General features: G+C 46.1%; 1 protein-coding gene and 1 non-coding gene across 2 annotated transcripts; one reads left to right on the forward strand and one right to left on the reverse strand.

Moving 5' to 3' along the window:
* Positions 1-1,152: 1,152 nt before the first annotated feature.
* On the reverse strand, positions 1,153-1,260 carry LOC121472386. The gene has a single exon (XR_005982872.1). It is a non-coding gene; the product is annotated as a U6 spliceosomal RNA (small nuclear RNA).
* A 7,655-nt stretch (positions 1,261-8,915) lies between these two features.
* PLAAT5 (phospholipase A and acyltransferase 5) lies at positions 8,916-18,427 on the forward strand. Its single transcript, XM_041722448.1, has 6 exons — positions 8,916-8,925; positions 9,328-9,412; positions 10,825-10,933; positions 13,937-14,045; positions 15,980-16,242; positions 18,247-18,427. The coding sequence occupies exons 1-6, from the start codon at positions 8,916-8,918 to the stop codon at positions 18,373-18,375; spliced, it is 705 nt and encodes a 234-aa protein (XP_041578382.1). The 3' UTR covers positions 18,376-18,427.
* Positions 18,428-18,695: the final 268 nt, after the last annotated feature.

An 18,695-nucleotide genomic window follows, 5' to 3' on the forward strand; every position in this document is an offset into this window, starting at 1 on the left:
GGATTTTTTTTTTTCTGACACTTGCAGAGGGTTCCCCCTTGATCTGTGTGTTTGGGTCCTAATCTCTTACAAGTAGATCAGTCATATTGAACTCTACCCCTATGAACTCATTTTATCCTAATTACCCTTTAAAAAAAAAAAGGCCTTATATCCGAATATAGTCTCATTCTAGTTACCAGGTGTTAGAATGTGCGTTGTGCTCAGGTCCTGATCCCAGAACCCTGGGATCTTCAGCTCCATGCTCATCAGGGAGTCTGCTTCTCCCTCTGCCCCTCCCCCTGCTCTCTGTCTCACCAATTAATTAATTAATTAATTAATTTTTTTTTTTTTTTTTTAATGAATGACTGTAAGGAGCCATGGTTTCTGGCTCCTGTGCGGCCGCTGCCAGCAACTTCTGTCTCTTCCCCAGCAGGTATAGAGCCCTGGCCCAAGCACACACTAGGCACATGCTCTTCTAACTGGCCCCAGATCCTCATTGAGGCAAATCTACCTATTTATTTACCAGTAACCAATTGAGTAACCAAGTGTTAGGTTAGCTTTTCAGGAACTTCCAGTCTAATTGGAAAGAGATGACACACACTGGAGGGGAAAAACCAATAGGACAAAGCCAGCTGCTTTTTATTTATTCTTTTCCCCCCAAAGAGATCAAACCATGTGGATGGAGGTACTGTGAAGTGCAGGAAAGAGCAAGCATCCCTCATAACTTCAGTAGGCTTACATAACACTTGTTACTTTTGTGTTTATCCTATGAACCTTCTTCCCTACCCAATGGGACATGAGTTTATTGAAAAATCTCAGCCAAAAACTTGACATAGCTTGATTCCCCCCCCCACCCCCACCTACACACAGCTCTTGACTATGTGGGTTGGCTCTTTCCTGCTGGGTTCCTGTCACTTTCCAATCACTTTTGGTTACTGAAACTCAGTATAGCACCGATCATCAATGTTGGTGACACCACAGAAACAGAAGCAGACCTCCTGATGGAATCCTCCTGAAGAAAAAGTCACCTAATCTGAATTTGATTGAGTTTCTATATTTAGGTACCAGTGTATAGGAATATAGGGCATGAATGATCATGTTAAACAACAGCAGCAAAATTCAGACAGTGGGAGATTTTACAAGACAAATAACACTGGTTCTTTTTTCTTCCCTCTAAATATGGACTATTTCACAAATTTGCATATCATTCTTGCAGAGAGGCCATGCTAATCATTTCTTATCATTCCACTTTTAGTATATGTGCTGCCTAAGCCAGTGAACCCGTTTCTTCAATTAAAAAGTTACGAGGAACGGGATGCCTGGGTGGCTCAGCGGCTCAGTGGTTAAGCGTCTGCCTTTGGCCCAGGGTGATCCTGGAGTCTTGGGATCAAGTCCCACATTGGGCTCCCTGCATGGAGTCTGCTTCTCCTTCTGCCTATGTCTCTGCTTCTCTGTGTGTCCCTCACAAATAAATAAATAAAATCTTAAAAAAAATAAGTTATGAGGAAGAAGAGAGGTGGAGGAGAAACATATGGGATTAGAGGTTGGGAAGCATTTTCTGTAAAGAGCCAGATAGTAAATATTTTAAGCTTTGATGCCTATAAAGTCTTAGATGCCACAGTAACTATGCAGCTCTGCCCTTGTAGTGGGAAAGTTGCCATAGATAACCTGAAAATAAAGTATATGAATCTTTATTTTTATTCTTTTAGAGAGAGTGAGCGAGCAGGGGAGGGGCAGAGGGAGAGGGAGAGAGAGAATCTTAAGGAAGCTCTACACCCAGTGTGGAGCCAACACGGGACTTGATCTTACAACCCTGAGATCATGACCTGAGCCAAAATCAAGAGTCGAAGGCTTAACTGACTGAGCTAGCCAGGCACCCTGGGAATGGTTATGTTTAAATCAAACATGGATGCTGAATGTTGAATATCATATCATTTTCACATGACACAAATACTCTTATTTTGAAAACCATTTAACAATGTACAAAACCAATCTTAGCTCTCAGGCCAAACGAAAACAGGCAATGGGTGGTAGGTAGTGGGTAGGTGCTGACTCTACTTTAATTGATCTTTCAATTCAATTAGGAGGCACACCAACTGGTTGTAATGTATGCATTTCATTTAGATTTCAGTTCAAATGAAAACCACTTGGAAAACATAAGCTAAATCAGGGAGATGTGTACATTGATTGGTGATTTGATGACATTATGGAACTGCTACAGTGTTTTTAAATGTGCTAATGGTAGCCTGGTCATCTTCATTTTGAAAAGACTCCTTATCTTTTAGACATATAGACTAAAATATTTACAGATGAAATGATATGCCATCTGGCATGTGCTCCAAAATTCTCTGGGTGTAGAGGAAGTGGGTGGGGTCATAGATGAAACAAGACTGGGCCATGTACTGAAGACTGGAGAGGCTGGGTGAAAGGTAAACTTTTATTTTTGTGTGAAAATTTCCATAATAAAAAGTAACAAAATCAAACAAAACCCAAAAATAAATAAATTTTAAAAACACACCAAGAAAATAAACCTAACTGAAACCACAAGTTAGTGTACAGCTTTGATCTCATCTCCTATTTACCTGGGGTGAGATGCATGGCCTAAAGGCCTGGGAGTAGAGTAGCACGCTGTAGGCACTACTGCATGTGGGGGCAAGGAGGAAGATCAGAGTTGCCAGACCCTGGGTAAGCCATAGGCAGTTCATGGACTCTGTCCAGCTCTCTGCCATTCTAGTCTTAGTGCTGGGGCCTCCGGTCATGTGGTCTTAGTAGAGAGGATGTGCATGCAAAGTTCTTTTACTCCAGTACTTTCTGTCACTCTCTGAGGATCCTTTCAGAAAAACTCCTTGGCCTCCCTTTGGGTCCTTCCAGAAGTACAGAATCATTCCTCTCTCAGCCCTCCAGCCCAGCCTGGTTGTCTGAACAGCCCCTCAGCTCTTGCTCCTCCATCTTAGCTCCTTCACATGATGCCACAAGGGTGTCTGGGCTCTTTATTTGGACACCATGAGAGCCAGGAGTTAATCACCAAAGATCCTCATGATAGGAGTTCCAATGGGCTATGTTTCTGGAAGAAGAAAGATGGCCTCAGAGGCAAGATCTGCAATGCAAGAAAGAGTAATAAGCAAAGGTAGTGGCAAGAAGCAAATCTAAACAAATGTCTATGTAAAATATGAGAGGTAATAACGTGAATTTGGCCTTTAAAAAGGGCAAAATTAGAATAACATGGGAGAGGAAGACAGGGGTGGTGAGTGTCTGACGTCCTGTTGTTTCAGAGAGAGGTGTTTAAGACATTACTTTTAGACTTTGAACATCCATGTTAAAATTTCAAGGGCAATAAATTAGAGTGTAAACTTCCAAGTGAGTAGAGGAGAGAATGTAATATACCCAAGATCAGATCTTTACAAAGAATAATATAAAACTTCATTAAAAGATGCTAAAGAAGACCTAACAGACAAAACATGTAATCGATTGGATTACTCCATTTTGTAAAAATGTCAAAATTGCCAAATTGATATATTGACTCAATGTAATTTCAATCAAGATGTCAACAGAGTATTTTGAGCAACTTAGCAAGTTAATGTTTACAGAAAAGCAAAAGCCCAAGAAAAGTTGAGAAGATCCCATGGAAGAATAAAGAAGTGGGGGGAGGAGTCTCAAGATAGCCATATATCAAGATTTATCATAAAGATATAGTCATTAAGATCATATGACAGTAGCACAAAGACGGACACTTCGCCAGTGGAGTAGAATACAGCCAACGATATTCCTGCTCATTCACAAAAGCCTGACACATGACAGAGATGGTCTTGCTCATTACTTGGGGGGGGGGGGGAAACTATTAATAAGCCAGGCGGAGATAAATCATATGGGGATTATTCCTATGGGGAATATCAATTCCAGAAAAATTAAACAAAAAAGACATTTTTAACCTTTATAAGAAAATATAGGAGGATATTTTTCTGACTTTACAGCAAGAAAGAACTTCATGGAAAGACAGAGTGTTAACCACAAAAGAGAAGACTGATAAACTCTACTTCATTAAAGTCAACTTCTCTATTAGGAGACAAGCCATTAACTGGAAGAAAATATGTGTAAACAAGTACAACTGACAAAGATGAGCAGCAAGAATACAGACAAGTCTTCTACATATTAATAAGAAGACAATTCCAAAGAAAATTAGGCAAAAGACACAAACAGGCACTTTTTAAAAGAGGACATCTAAATGGCTAATACATATATGTAAAGGCTTCAATCTTAGTGATCAGTGAAATGCAAATTAAAATTTCTAGTAAGACTTTTTTTATTTTTAAAAATTTTATTTATTTGACAGAATAAGAGAGAGAGGGGGAGCATAAGGAGGGGGAGCAGCAGAGGGAGAGGGAGAAACAGCAGGGAGGTCACTGGCGTTGGCTCCATCCCAGGACCCTGGAATCATGACCTGAGCCCAGAAGGCAGGCACTTAACCAACCAAGCTACCCAGGCACCCTTTAGTAAAACTTTTTAGGAAAATACTATTTTACATCCATTCATCTGGAAAAGTAAGTATGACAGTACTGTTAGTGAAGATGTAAACTCACAAGAATTCTTACATATGGCTGGTAGAAGTGAAACTGGAGCCCTCAACTAGGATAATGTTTTAGTATTCTGTTGTAAAGTTGAACATTTGTATACCTTCCCAAGCACTAAATTCTGTATAATCTCTTGCATGCATCCACGAAGACACAATTTGGGTTCTTTTCAATAGTTTTGAATTCCACGTTGGGAAAAAACAAAACAAAACACTTGGCTTTATCATTAGATCCTTAAATTGTGGTATATTCACAAAATGGAATATTTTCCAACAGGGAAAAATGAATCACAGACCTCTACAGTAATATGTATTTATTAGAAAAACAGCTTTGAAAGATGTTGCAGAAGAGAACATACAGAATATTATTTTTTTAAAGCTTCAAATATGCAATGAAATGATGTATGAGGAGTACAAAGAGGGGATTTTAAAAAGGTATCTTAAAAAGTAAGGGCATGAGGACTCCTGGGTGGCTCAGTTGATTAAGTGGCTGCCTTTGGCTCAAGTCACGATCCCAGGGTCCTGGGATCCAGCCGGTGTTAGGCTCCATTCTCGGTGCCCTCTGGCAGAGGGTGGCGGGGACGTGGGCTAAGGGAGGAGCACACAGGTACGGGCGTCTGGGCTAGGCACGGAGCCTGGTGTATTCAGGGGGAGTGGTTTTATTGTCGTGTGTTCCGTGTGCTCTTTTGCTGGTTGTTGTTGTTGTTGCTGTTGAAGTAGGCTCAACGCCCAGCGGGGAGTCAGCCCTGGGCTAGAATTCGCCACCCTGATAATCAAGACCTGAGCCGTTATCGCGGGTTCCAGGCCGGGGATCCCGGGTGGCTCAGCGCCCAGGGCGAGATCCCGGGGTCCTGGGATCCAGCCCCACGTCGGGCTCCCCGCATGGAGCCTGCTTCTCCCTCTCCCTCTGCCTCTCTCTGTCTCTCATGAATGAATTAATAAATAAAATCTTAAAAAAAAAAAGAGTTCCAGGCCTAACGGACTGAGCCACCCCCGCCTGCGTTCTTTTGTATAAGTCACATATTATATATAATTAGCTCTGAAATATATAATTTAAGGCGCAGAAATAATTTACATAAAAACCTCGAGTCCCTCAAGATTTTACTCCTGGGCGTGCCCCCGCAGGGCTCCTAATCGGCGTCAGAGCGCTCGTCCCGTCCCTCGGCTCCTCGACAACCGGCCTCCGCAGCCGCGCGGGACCGCGCCTCCCGCCTCCGCACCTACGGTTCAGCGGTGCCTTCCGCCCGCGGGGGCCCGCCGCCGCCGCCGCCGCCGCCGTTCCCCCTTCCCGGGCCTCAGGCGGCGCCCGAGCGCCCTCTCGTCCCTCCCGTCCCTCTCCCTCCGGCCAGCGCAGGGCGCCCGCGCGCCGCCGCCGTTGGCTGCGCGCTCCGCGTTCCCGGCCGGGCGCCCGCCCGCCCCCCGCAGGGCCTCGCCGCGCTGCGCCCGCGGCCTCCACCCTCCCCGGGAGGCCCGCGGGGTCCGGCCGGCGCGGAGCCGCAGCGGCGGGATGGGCCTGAGCCCCGCCGCCGGCGGAGAGAGCAGGCCGCGCCTCTCCCGCTGCCCCCGGCCACGCCCCAAACTCGCCCCGCGAGCCGCAGGTACCGGCCGGACCCGCCGCAGGAAGCGGGCTCCTCCCCACGGAGCCGCCCCGCCCGGCCCGGAGGCCCCTGCCCGGGCTCCTCCCCACGGAGCCGCCCCGCCCGGCCCGGAGGCCCCTGCCCGGGCTCCTCCCCACGGAGCCGCCCCGCCCGGCCCGGAGGCCCCGCCCGGGCTCCTCCCCACGGAGCCGCCCCGCCCGGCCCGGAGGCCCCTGCCCGGGCTCCTCCCCACGGAGCCGCCCCGCCCGGCCCGGAGGCCCCGCCCGGGCTCCTCCCCACGGAGCCGCCCCGCCCGGCCCGGAGGCCCCTGCCCGGGCTCCTCGGGTCCCAGCGGGCCGTGGGACCCCCCAGAAAAGGCCCCAGGGTTTCCTTGAGGGCTCCTTCGCGTGGCTGCCGCTGATCTTGCGAAAAGCCGGTTAACCGGAATGAGTGCCTACTCGGGAATGATCTTTTTTTAAAGAATTTATTTTATTTTATTGGAGTCCAGTTTGCCAACATATAGCGTATCACCCAGTGCTCATCCCGCCAAGTGCCCCCCCCCCAAGTGCCCGCCACCCAGTCGCCCCCACCCCCCGACCTCCTCCCCTTCCACCACCCCTTGCTCGTTTCCCAGAGTCAGGAGTCTTCATGTTCTGTCTCCCTCGCTGATACTTTCACTCATTTTCTCTCCTTTCCCCTTTATTCCCTTCCACTAATTTTTATATTCCCCAAATGAATGAGCCCATAGAATGTTTGTCCTTCTCTGGTTGACTTATTTCACGCAGCATAATACCCTCCAGGTCCATCCACGTCGAAGCAAATGGTGGGTATTTGTCGTTTCTAATGGCTGAGTGATGTCCCATCGTATACATAGACCACATCTTCTTGATCCACTCATCTTTCGATGGACACTGAGGCTCCTTCCACAGTTTGGCTATTGTGGACATTGCTGCTAGAAACATTGGGTGCAGGTGTCCCGGTGTTTCACTGCATCTGAATCTTTGGGGTAAATCCCCAGCAGTGCAATTGCTGGGTCGTAGGGCAGGTCTATTTTTAACTCTTTGAGGAACCTCCACACTGTTTTCCAGAGTGGCTGCGCCAGTTCACATTCCCACCAACAGTGCAAGAGGGTTCCCCTTTCTCCACATCCTCTCCAACATTTGTGGTTTCCTGCCTTGTTAATTTTCCCCATTCTCACTGGTGTGAGGTGGGATCTCATTGTGGTTTGGATTTGTATTTCCCTGATGGCAAGTGATGCGGAGCATTTTCTCATGTGCTTGTTGGCCATGTCTATCTCTTTCTCTGAGAGATTTCTCTTCATGTCTTTTGCCCATTTCATGATAGGATGGTTTGTTTCTTTGCTGTTGAGTTTAATAAGTTCTTTATAGATCTTGGATACTAACCCTTTATCTCATAGGTCATTTGCAAATAGCTTCTCCCGTTCTGTAGGTTGTCTTTTAGTTTTGTTGACTGTTTCTTTGGCTGTGCAGAAACTTTTTATTTGGATTAAGTCCCAATAATTCATTTTTACTTTTGTTTCCCTTGCCTTCATAGATGTATCTTGCAAGAAGTTGCTGTGGCCAAGTTCAAAAGGGGTGTTGCCTCTGTTCTCCACTAGGATTTTGATGGATGCTTGTCTCACATTTAGATCTTTCATCCATTTTGAGTTTATCTTTGTGTATGGTGTAAGAGAATGGTCTAGTTTCATTCTTCTGCATGTGGCTATCCAGTTCTCCCAGCACCATTTATTGAAGAGATTGTCTTTTTTTCCAGTGGATAGTCTTTCCTGCTTTGTCGAATATTACAAGAACCATATGATCCTCTCAATAGATGCAGAGAAAGCATTTGACAAAATACAGCATCCATTTCTGATCAAAACTCTCCAGAGAGTAGGGATAGAGGGAACATTCCTCACCGTCTTAAAAGCCATCTATGAAAAGCCCACAGCAAATATCATTCTCAATGGGGAAACACTGGGAACCTTTCCCCTAAGATCAGGAACAGGACAGGGATGTCCACTCTCACCACTGCTATTCAGCATAGTACTGGAAGTCCTCGCCTCAGCAATCAGGCAACAAAAAGAAATAAAAGGCATTCAAATTGGCAAAGAAGTCAAACTCTCCCTGTTTGCAGATGACATGATACTGTACACAGAAAACCCAAAAGACTCCACCCCAAGATTGCTAGAACTCATACAGCAATTCGGCAGTGTGGCAGGATACAAAATCAATGCCCAGAAGTCAGTGGCATTTCTATACACTAACAAGGAGACTGAAGAAAGAGAAATTAAGGAGTCAATCCCATTTACACTTGCACCCAAAAGCATAAGATACCTGGGAATAAACCTAACCAAAGAGGTAAAGGATCTATACCCTAAAAACTACAGAACACTTCTGAAGGAAATTGAGGAAGACACAAAGAGATGGAAAAATACTCCATGCTCATGGATTGGAAGAATTAATATCGTGAAAATGTCAATGCTACCCAGGGCAATTTACACATTCAGTGCAATCCCTATCAAAATACCATGGACTTTCTTCAGAGAGTAGGAACAAATCATCTTAAGATTTGTGTGGAATCAGAAAAGACCCCGAATAGCCAGGGGAATATTAAAAAAGAAAACCAGAGCTGGGGGCATCACAATGCCAGATCTCAGGTTGTACTACAAAGCTGTGGTCATCAAGACAGTGTGGTACTGGCACAAAAACAGACACATAGATCAATGGAACAGAATAGAGAATCCAGAAACGGGCCCCCAGCTCTATGGTCAACTAATATTCGACAAAGCGGGAATGATCTTTCGTTGGTAATTTAATCAAAGTGAGCCAGGCGTCCAGCGCCTCTGTTTTGGGTGGAAGTGGAAGCAGAGGTAGCGGCTTCCTGACAGGCAGAGTTGACAATGGCTCTGTTGTCAGGCTTAGCCCGCAGATTTCTGGGATCTCACTTCATCCTCTCCCTGATTCTATCCCTGGGAGTTCCAAAGTCTCTCCTTCCCAGGGACACAGACCTCTCTAGCACCCAGTCCCACAGTCCCCTTCATTTACCCAAAAACTGATTGACCAGGCCTCGCACGGTTCTCGACTGGAGCCCTGATCCCACCTCTACATGGATGTCAGGGTGCTTGCTCCAACTCTCCCTTCAGGGATTTTGCTCCCTGTAGGAGGCAGTTGTGACTTAAATAGCATCCTCCCCTTTCCCCCTCAGAAGAATCATCTCAAGCGTTGGTCCAGCTCCCTCCCAAGGAGCTGGAAGAGGGAACCTCAGAACTGAGCAGAAGCAACCAGGATGGGTAAGAGTCTCTGTATGGAAGGACTGGGTCTTAGGGTGGGTGGGGAAGTCTTTGAAGAACCCACTTTGATGGTAGGTAGTTCTATAAAGCAAATCCTCAGGTGGTTTCCACAGGAACCATCTTACCCCTAACCAGTGAAGGGAAGGCTGGTGTGCCTCTGATAATATATTACCACCAAAAAAAAAATTAAAAAAAAAATATTACCACCAGGCCTGAGGCCCACTGACAGGACCTGCCTTGCAGCAGTTTCTAGCCACAAGACCTCCAGGACCCTGAAAACTGGCGCTTACCACGTGATCACTTGATCTCACTAAAGAATGATGTAATCTTCTTGCAAATTTCCTCAATTCACTTTCATTAACAACAGTTTGCCTCTTTTTTAAAATTTTGAGGATCTGAAAGTTCCCCAAAGGGCTATACCCCACCCCCATTCACTATAATTGGGAGAAGAGGTAACGTGTGGGAAAAGGCAAAGAAAGTGCCATTTTTTTGGTTGGTAATGTACCAGACGGGTAGGTATGCTCTCTCTCCTTTAACCTTCTTGACAACTCTGTGAGACAAATACTCTCATCTCCATTTTATAATCAAACTGATGTTCAGACACATTCATTTACTAGCTCAAGGTTAGACAGCAAGGATCAGAGCCAGGATTCAAACCCAGGTCTCTTATTTATTTACTTATTTTTAAAGATTTTTATTTTTTAAAGTAATCTCCACATCCAATGTAGGGCTTGAACTCACAAACCCGAGACAGAGAGTCACACACTCTACCACTCTACCAACTGGACCAGCCGGGCACCCCAAACCCAGGCTGTTTTGACCTCAATATACGATCTCAAAGCATATCCCAAGGTTTCAGTCCTCTCTTACAACATTTTTTTTTTTAAACATTTTGTTTCAAGGGACAAAATACTGATTTCTTTCAGGATACTTATAGTGTTGAGGCTTAATGAGATTTCTCAGAAAGGTGGAGCTAGTTATTGGAAGAAACAGCTCAAGAGTTCAAGGGGGTTTGCCTCTCCCAGTAGGACAGGCAGAGAGAAAGGAGGGAGCAGAGGCCTGTTGCATTTCATTAGAAGCCATTATGTATCGCTACCATTTTTTTTTAAAGCTGTGTACAAGTGTCACTTTGATAAACATGTAAGAAAGATGATCACACACACACACACACACACACACACACACACACAAATCCTGAAAGCTACTCATTTGCTATCATTAGCATTTTAAACAATCATCGGCAGTTATTTTGTATGACAGCTAATGGCATGATCACAGAAATGAGCTTCAGGGAAAATGTTTCCTAGAGTCTCAAAATTGAAAGATATCTTAAAATCGCAAATATGACTAGAATTGCCACTGATTGTGAAACGGTGATATTTGTTGACTCTGTGATCACAAAATTCATTTAGGGAGAAGCCCACAGTTAACTTGGAGGCCACAGCCAATCAGAAAAAAACAGAGTCAAATTCAACCCCAAAGCCTGAGAGTGGAGGGAAATTAACCAAGCAAGCTGCTGAGGTGGGTATCACAGAGCTCTTAGATCTTTTTTTTTTTTTTTTTTTTTTTTAAGGTTTCGCTTATTTATTCATGAGAGACAGAGAGAGAGGCAGAAGCAGGCTCCATGCCGGGAGCCTGACATGGGACTCGATCCCAGGACTCCAGGATCACGCCCTGGGCCAAAGGCAGGCATTAAACCGCTGCGCCACCCAGGGATCCCGAGCTCTTATATCTTTACCGTGCCTCTGACTCCTCTACAGACTGTGTTTTTACTTTATTTAGATTGTGTGGCAGGTTGAAGTGCATATTGATTTGGGATGTTGGTTAAGCCTTTAAAATTTTTTGAAAACAGCTTTTTTGAACTCTATTGAGCTTTACTAAGGTATGACTGACATAACTGACATATGATAAAGTGCACATATTTAGAATATGCAGTTGGATATGTTGGGTATGGTATTTGTGCACCCATGAAACCATCACCATAGTCAAGATAATGAACATCTCTGTAACTCCCCAAATGTTTCTTTTTGTAAATCCCGCCTGTTCTCACTCCCATCCCCAGGCAGCACCGTATTGCTTTTTTGTCACTACACACTAATTTACATTTTATAGAGATTTATGTAAATGGAATCTACTGTTTGTGCTTTTTTTTTTTAAATCTATCTCCTTTCACATAATTTCATTTAATTATTTAAAGTTTTATCCATGTTGTTGCATGTTATTAATAGTTCATTCCTTTTTATTACTGGATAGTATTCCATTGTACGGATACACCATTGTATTCAATGTATTCATCCATTCACCCGTTGGTGAGCATTTGGGCTATTCTTGGTTTTTGGCTATTACAAATAAATCTGCTGTGAATGTTTGTGTACAAGTCTTTGTATGGACATATGTTGTCTTTTCTCTTGGGTGAATACCTAGGAATGAAATGGCTAGATCATATGGTAGGTGTATTTTTTTAAAGGATTTTATTTATTTGAGAGAGAGAGAGTCGGGTGGGGGAGGGAGAAGCAGACTCGTTGAGCGGGAAGCCCAATGGAGGACTGGCTCCCAGGACCCTCAGATCATGACCTGAGCTGAAGGCGGACTCTTAATGGACTGAGCCATTCAGGCACCCCTCTTTGCAGTATTCTTTCTTAGTCAGTGGCTTGAGTTTTCATTTTCTTAACAGTATCAAAAAACAAATTTTTAAATTCTGATGAAGTACAATGGATGGTGGTGATGGTTAAACAAATTTTGTAAATTGTACCTCAGAAAAGGAACAGGTGAAAAACCCCCTTTACTTCTGTGAATTTTGGCCCAGGCAAATGGCTGTCCTCTGCCAGGGAAATAGAGAGGAGAACTGGGAGGTGAGATATAGCCTTGAGGAGATTAGACTAAGCTGGCAAAGTGTTGCGTAAGTGACAAAGCCATTGTAAACTCATGGGTGCCTGGGTGGTTTGATGGGCTCCCTTGGTCTGCCTCTCTACTGGCTCTGACTTTCCAGCATGCCTTCTCAGGGAGGAATCAGTGAGCAGAACTTCTAACCGGGATCCCTTTGGTCAAACTTAGGGACAATTTGGGAGGAATGCATATTACAGAAGGAGGGATAGCAGAGTTTTCTTCCTTCCTTCCTCTCTTTTATTTCTTCCTCTCTCTCTCTCTTTCTTTCTAGTTTGGGTTTCCAATGGCAAAAGCTCTAGGTTTTCTTTTCTTTCTCTTTTTGTTTTTATTGTGGTAAGAGGCCTTAACATGAGATCCACTCTCTTAATAAATTTTAAAGTGCACAGTACTGTATTGTGCACACAAAGATGCACGTGCACACACACACACACACACACACACACACACACACACACTGTCTCCTCCCCAGGTCTTGTTGAAGAAATAGAGCATCAGCATTCTTGGTTCAATCAAGAGATAGAAACTACACAGTGGATTAAACAGGGGGAAGTTTCCTATGAAGAATTATTAAACTACGCAAGAGTAACTATAAGATATGAAGAAACCCCATATGGTCTCCCAGGGTGAGGGAGACCAGAAGGTCTCAGGAGGGACAGACTCAGAAGGGGTTCAGATCTCATTAGAGAGGAAAGCAGAGAAGTTTGGTTTCACCAGGCTGGGGGCGCACTGCAACTGCTGAGCAAGTGCAACCCTTTGGAGTGCAGGCTGGGGGCTTGCTGTGGTTTGGGCATGCAGAGTGGGGGTGGGGACGAGGGGGCACCCTCTGGACACCACTGATCGTCCACATGGAAGATGGGCAGAGGGAATCAAGACTCCAGCAGGTGCAGGAGGTGTTTGAGCACTGATTTCTCTGTCCAAAGGGCCCAAAAGGTTACTGCCAGGCCAAGGCTGAAAGATAGATGGGGTTGAAGGGTTCTGGCTCAGTCAGAGCTCCATCAGAAGTTCTTAACACCCACACTACGCAACCATCATCCTCCCCTGACTCCTGCCCCAAGCCAGAAACTGCAGGAGAACCCCTTCCTTTTTTTTTTTTTTTTTAAAGATTTTATTTATTTATTCATGAGAGACCGAGAGAGAGACAGAGAGAGAGAGAGAGGCAGAGACACAGGCAGAGGGAGAAGCAGGCTCCATGCAGGGAGCTTGACGTGGGACTTGATTCGGGGTCTCCAGGATCACACCCTGGGCTGAAGGCAGGCACTAAACCGCTGAGCCACCAGGGCTGCCCAGAACCCCTTCTTCTTATAATGCTTAACACAGTGCTCCTTTTCAAGGAGAAAAGCTTAAGAGAGTTCCATCAGATATCACAGAGTTTATCTGGAGGGTACATTTGGGGTCAAGTGGCAATACATCAATAACTGGCACAGTTAGCCTCTGTGACCTTAATAATGGGAGTGATAGCGGGGGTTGGGGGGTCCTTTGGTCCTGCCTGTGAAGGGAGCTTCTTGCAGCCTGGATTTCTACAAAGTAATGAAACCCAGTGTCTTCAGGCTGAGCTGTAGCTAATCCCCAACCAAACAGGGTCCTGGAATTCCTTGGTAATGTGCAGTGTCATTATATTACCTTATTCTTCTATCACAGGGCAAACCAAGACCCAGACCTGGAGACCTGATTGAGATTTTTCGAATTGGCTATGAGCACTGGGCCATCTATGTGGAAGATGACTGTGTGGTCCATCTGGCTCCCCCGAGTAAGGGTGGATACTCTATTGAAATATCGATACTGATAATGAAGTTAGTAGAGTAAGAAGAAGTGCATTTAGTTATCTTGTTCCTCAGCTGCTGTCCTTCATTAGCAATGAAACACTCTGGTGCCTTCCTGGATCTTAACTGGCTGGGTGATAGAGCTTGATCTCTGTCTACCAAACACCACCAAGTATCCAGCCCTGAGGGAGATGCAAGTGCACAAAGTGGCCCCATGTTTGCTGAGCCTTGGTGCCCCTCCTCATATTTCTGAGGCTTGCCGAGGAGGGGTGCAGATGACTGCATGTTCCAACTGCCCCCAAATGCTGCTTCCAGCTTCCTGATTGCTTGGGCACCTTCACTCTGGTTTGTCTCCTGGCTCTTTCTGCTTGTCCCTGGTTGCTCCTGCCTCCGTGTGGACACAGCCATCCTTTCATTTCTGAAGGTTGCCTAACACAAGGCTGAGATTCAATTGGCAACTAATTAAAATTTAGTGGAGATTTGATGGGAGTGTTTGGTGATAGTGGAAGATAGTAGAAGATAGTGGAGATCTGATGGGAGGGTGTGGTGATAGTAGAAGATAAAAACTCAGTCACAGTGGTCCTTGGGTAAAGGGATCTGGAGGCACTGGGAGAAGGGGAGGTTGGGGGACACCACTGCTTATGCTCTGATGCCTTTGGAATTTATATCCTGTTCAAGTACTGCCCATTCAGAATGAAATTGCAGAACGGCCTGGGACCAATGGCCTGGGGCCACACCATACTCATGGCTCTCACCCTAGGCTCCATCCTCCTCTTTTCTTGGCCTAGCCTCTTAACTGCAGAGACTGTCTCACAGGGCAGAGCCCCTCTCCTGTGCCCTGCCCACATGCAGAGAAGGCAAAGAATGCTCCACATCACATTCACCCCCACATCTCCTTTCCAGACCAAGTCCAGGAGCCTCTCTCTTACATAACCAAAGAGGTGGCTAATAGTTATGTCTGTACCTTTCCCATCAGATCTTCCTGTAAAAATGAATTCTGTTCCTGAAAGCTGAATTGCTTGCTGCCAGCTTTTGTAAAATCAGCAGATATTCTTCAAATACGTAAGAAAAGAACAAGGGACATTTCTTGTTCTCAGTCAACTTTTGGAGGGGGAGGGTACACACATTTGCCTATCTGTATGGTCAGAGTAGAAAAACAGTCTTGGTTTTGAATTATGACCATCCTGAGTTTGGGCAGGCTCTTGACCCTCTGTAAGCACCTGTCTCCTCTGGGGACTGAACATGTTAATACAACGCCTTTCACGTGGTCCTTTTTTCAAATCTGTTTTTGAATCCCAGTAATTGAGTGAGAGAAAGGCATTGTGGCTCTGGGTGGAAGCTGAGCGGGTCACACCCAGAGCCCTGTCTGCTTGACCTCCCCTGTGCCCAGCTGTGGCTGCACAGGGCATCATGGCACGGAGCCCCAGGCTAGCCCCACAAACAGGAGCTGATGCTCACACGTAAGGGTGTTTAGCACACGTTTCTGAAGACTACTGAAGTCTGGTTAGGGAAGCAAGACTCAAATCCTAGGACTTGGTCACCTCGGTACAACATAGAATGGAATCTTGGGGCTGTACCATAAGGTACTTCTAGAGTTTGATAAGAAAGAGATTGCTGATGGTGGGAGTTGACAGTGGGGAGTGCAGTGCAGGGCAGGAGTCTTCCTGAGAAAATTGGTCCCGAGCAGCCACATCTCCCGGAAATGCTGCAGTCCCTCCGGCAGGCTGATAGCCAAGTGACAGGTGTCTCACTGCTGGGCAGCTCCGTTTCCTCCAACTCTCTGTCCTTGGCCATGCCTTTCATAGATGGTGAGGCCGAGGCCTCAGAGGGAAGTAGCTCAACCAGCATCTTAGAGGGAGCCAGGGCTCTGCCCCCAGCTGTCCCTAGCAGTGCTCAAAATTCTGTTCATCTTGGCCTCTAGGTGAGGAGTTTGAGGCTGGCAGCATCACTTCTGTCTTCAGCAACCGGGCTGTCGTGAAATACAGTCGGCTGGAGGATGTGCTGCATGGCTGCTCCTGGAAGATCAACAACAAGCTGGATGGGACGTACCTGCCCCTGCCTGTGGACAAGATTATCCAGCGGACCAAAAAGATGATCAACAAGATAGTACAGTACAGCCTGATTGAAGGGAACTGTGAACACTTTGTCAATGACCTCAGATACGGTGTGGCCAGGAGCCAGCAGGTATGGTACCTTTGCTCTGATGATGGCTTCTTGCTGAGCTTTCCTGGGGCTTGTGATTCCATCAGTGGCTGAAACAGTGGTTAGTGGTTTCATGCTGTCTGTTGGACTGGTGGGCTTCTACTTCTATAGGACTTGACGGTTCTGGAGGTATTTTTACCTCTGTCTTTTTAAAAGATATTTATTTAGTATATATATATATATATATATATATATATATATATATATATATAGAGAGAGAGAGAGAGAGAGAGAGAGAGAGAGAGGCAGAGACACAGGAGGAGGGAGAAGCAGGCTCCACACCGGGAGCCTGACGTGGGACTCGATCCCGGGACTCCAGGATCGCGCCCTGGGCCAAAGGCAGGCGCGAAACCGCTGAGCCACCCAGGGATCCCCTATTTTTATCTCTGTTAAAGGCTGGAAGAGTGCAAATGCACTGGGCTGTAGAGCAAAGACACAGGGTGGAGTGCCAGCTTGGCCATGCTGGCCTCCTTGGTCAGACTGCTTTATTTCTGAGACTGTTTGTTCTTGTACAATATGGGGATAAACTGAGATAGATACTTTATTGCTAAAGTTGCAAACTAGCAGTTGCATGGGGCCCACAGACATGTTTTGCTTGGATGAGTAGTGTTTTGTCTCATTTTTAATTTGAATTACTTGCCAACATTTAAAAATATAGACATTTTATATAAAAAGATCTGAATTCACAGCCTTTCTAGAACAACTAATTGATGACACCATTAGAGTGGTGTTCCTGCTTGCTGGCATCCCGTGGGGCTGAGTAGTGGCTGCCTCTTTAGATGGGGCATGGTGGGCGGAGATCAGTGTGCCACCTGCCAGCTTCACCCGCTTTACCTCCTTGACCCGTGCTGCATTTGGGTTTGTGACCCCTCACCCCACAGGGTGGTAATGAATCCAATGAGGCACAGCCCATGTGCTTTGAAAAATAGCTCTACATATCTATGATAACTAGAGTGGCCCTTATTCATATTTAATCTTTACTAAAACCCCATGACATGAGCATGGGGTTTATCCTTTTTAATAGATTAAGAAATCAAGATTTTAAAATTATTAATTAGTTAATTAATTAATTAATTAATTCATGAAAGATACACAGAGAGAGGCAGAGACACAGGTAGAAGGGAGAAGCAGGCTCTCTGTGGGGAACCCAATGTGGACTTGATCCCAAGACCCTGGGATCATGACCCGAGCCACAGGCAGATGCTCAACCGCTGAGCCACCCAGGTGTCCCAAGAAGTCAAGAATTAAAAGAGGGACATAATTCTTCTGCCTTTTTTCTATGATTCTTATGTTCTCTCAGGGTATTGGGCTCAGATCCCAATACTGGTCTCTCTACTATTGCTGAGTGAGCATGAGCAGGTCACCATCCCCTGTCCCCCTCCAATTTCTGCACCTTTATCCTTTGTACTTCATCCTCTCCTTTCCTGGCTTGTACTTCATTCTCTGGAGGCCTTGCTCCAGTGCAGGCCAGGGCTCGGGGGCTCTGGTGTAAAGGATCTTCAGTCCCATGAGCATTTGTACATGAAAAGAAGACCCCAAGGATCAAATGGACTATGAAGGGGCTTCTAGGGTGTGGGCCAAGCTCAGACACTAATTAACACTGTGACTTCATCCAAGGGAGCTCCCCTCCCTGGCTTAGATTTCCTGTGTGTGGAATGAGGGCCTCAGTGGCTGTGCCACTCTGAGAACATTTGCCTCTGAACCCTATGCTAGAGGCAGACCCTGGGCTGGATGGCTCTGAGGGAGGCCAGGGGCCAGAAGCTGTGGATTCCCCTGGGGGACAGAGAGGGAGTGCATCTGCCTCAGATGCCATCCTGATTTCTCTAGGTCTCTTGCAGCTCTAGGATCTTTGGAAATAGAGGATAGCAATAGATCACTTCCCCCTCCAGGCAGGCCAGTTGCAGAAGGGGAGTGGTTCAGTAGGGGTAGGGCAGGGTACACACCTGGGATGGCCCTGAATGTCCTGTGAACCGGTCTGCTTTGCAGGTAGAGCACGCCCTGATGGAAGGAGCTAAGGCTGCAGGAGCAGTCATCTCAGCCGTAGTGGAGAGCATAAGGCCCAAGCCTGTAACTGGTGCTGGGAACTCCAAGCAGAGGAAGGACTCCTGCCATTAGCGTGGACAACATGCCTCCTTGCCTTCCCCTGCCTTCTCTCTCCATAACCCTACTCAAGAGAATTGTGAGCTTCTCGGAGAATCTAGAATGTATCCCATTACCCCCCCCAGAAATACATCCAATATGTGTGATCATAGATCCATGGACTCTTGGGGTGAGAAGAACCTAATATTTATTACGCATCCGTTAGGCACTAGGCATGGTGCTAGGCATTTCATCTGCTTGTTTGGTGGGAAGAACCCTGCTTGTTTCTTAGGCTGGCTCTGGTCTGCGATGTTAGAATCCCACCTAAAACATCCCGGAAACCTCTGCTTGAACAT

This window comes from Vulpes lagopus, chromosome 11, assembly GCF_018345385.1.
Source record: "Vulpes lagopus strain Blue_001 chromosome 11, ASM1834538v1, whole genome shotgun sequence".
In the NCBI taxonomy this organism is placed as follows: domain Eukaryota; kingdom Metazoa; phylum Chordata; class Mammalia; order Carnivora; family Canidae; genus Vulpes; species Vulpes lagopus.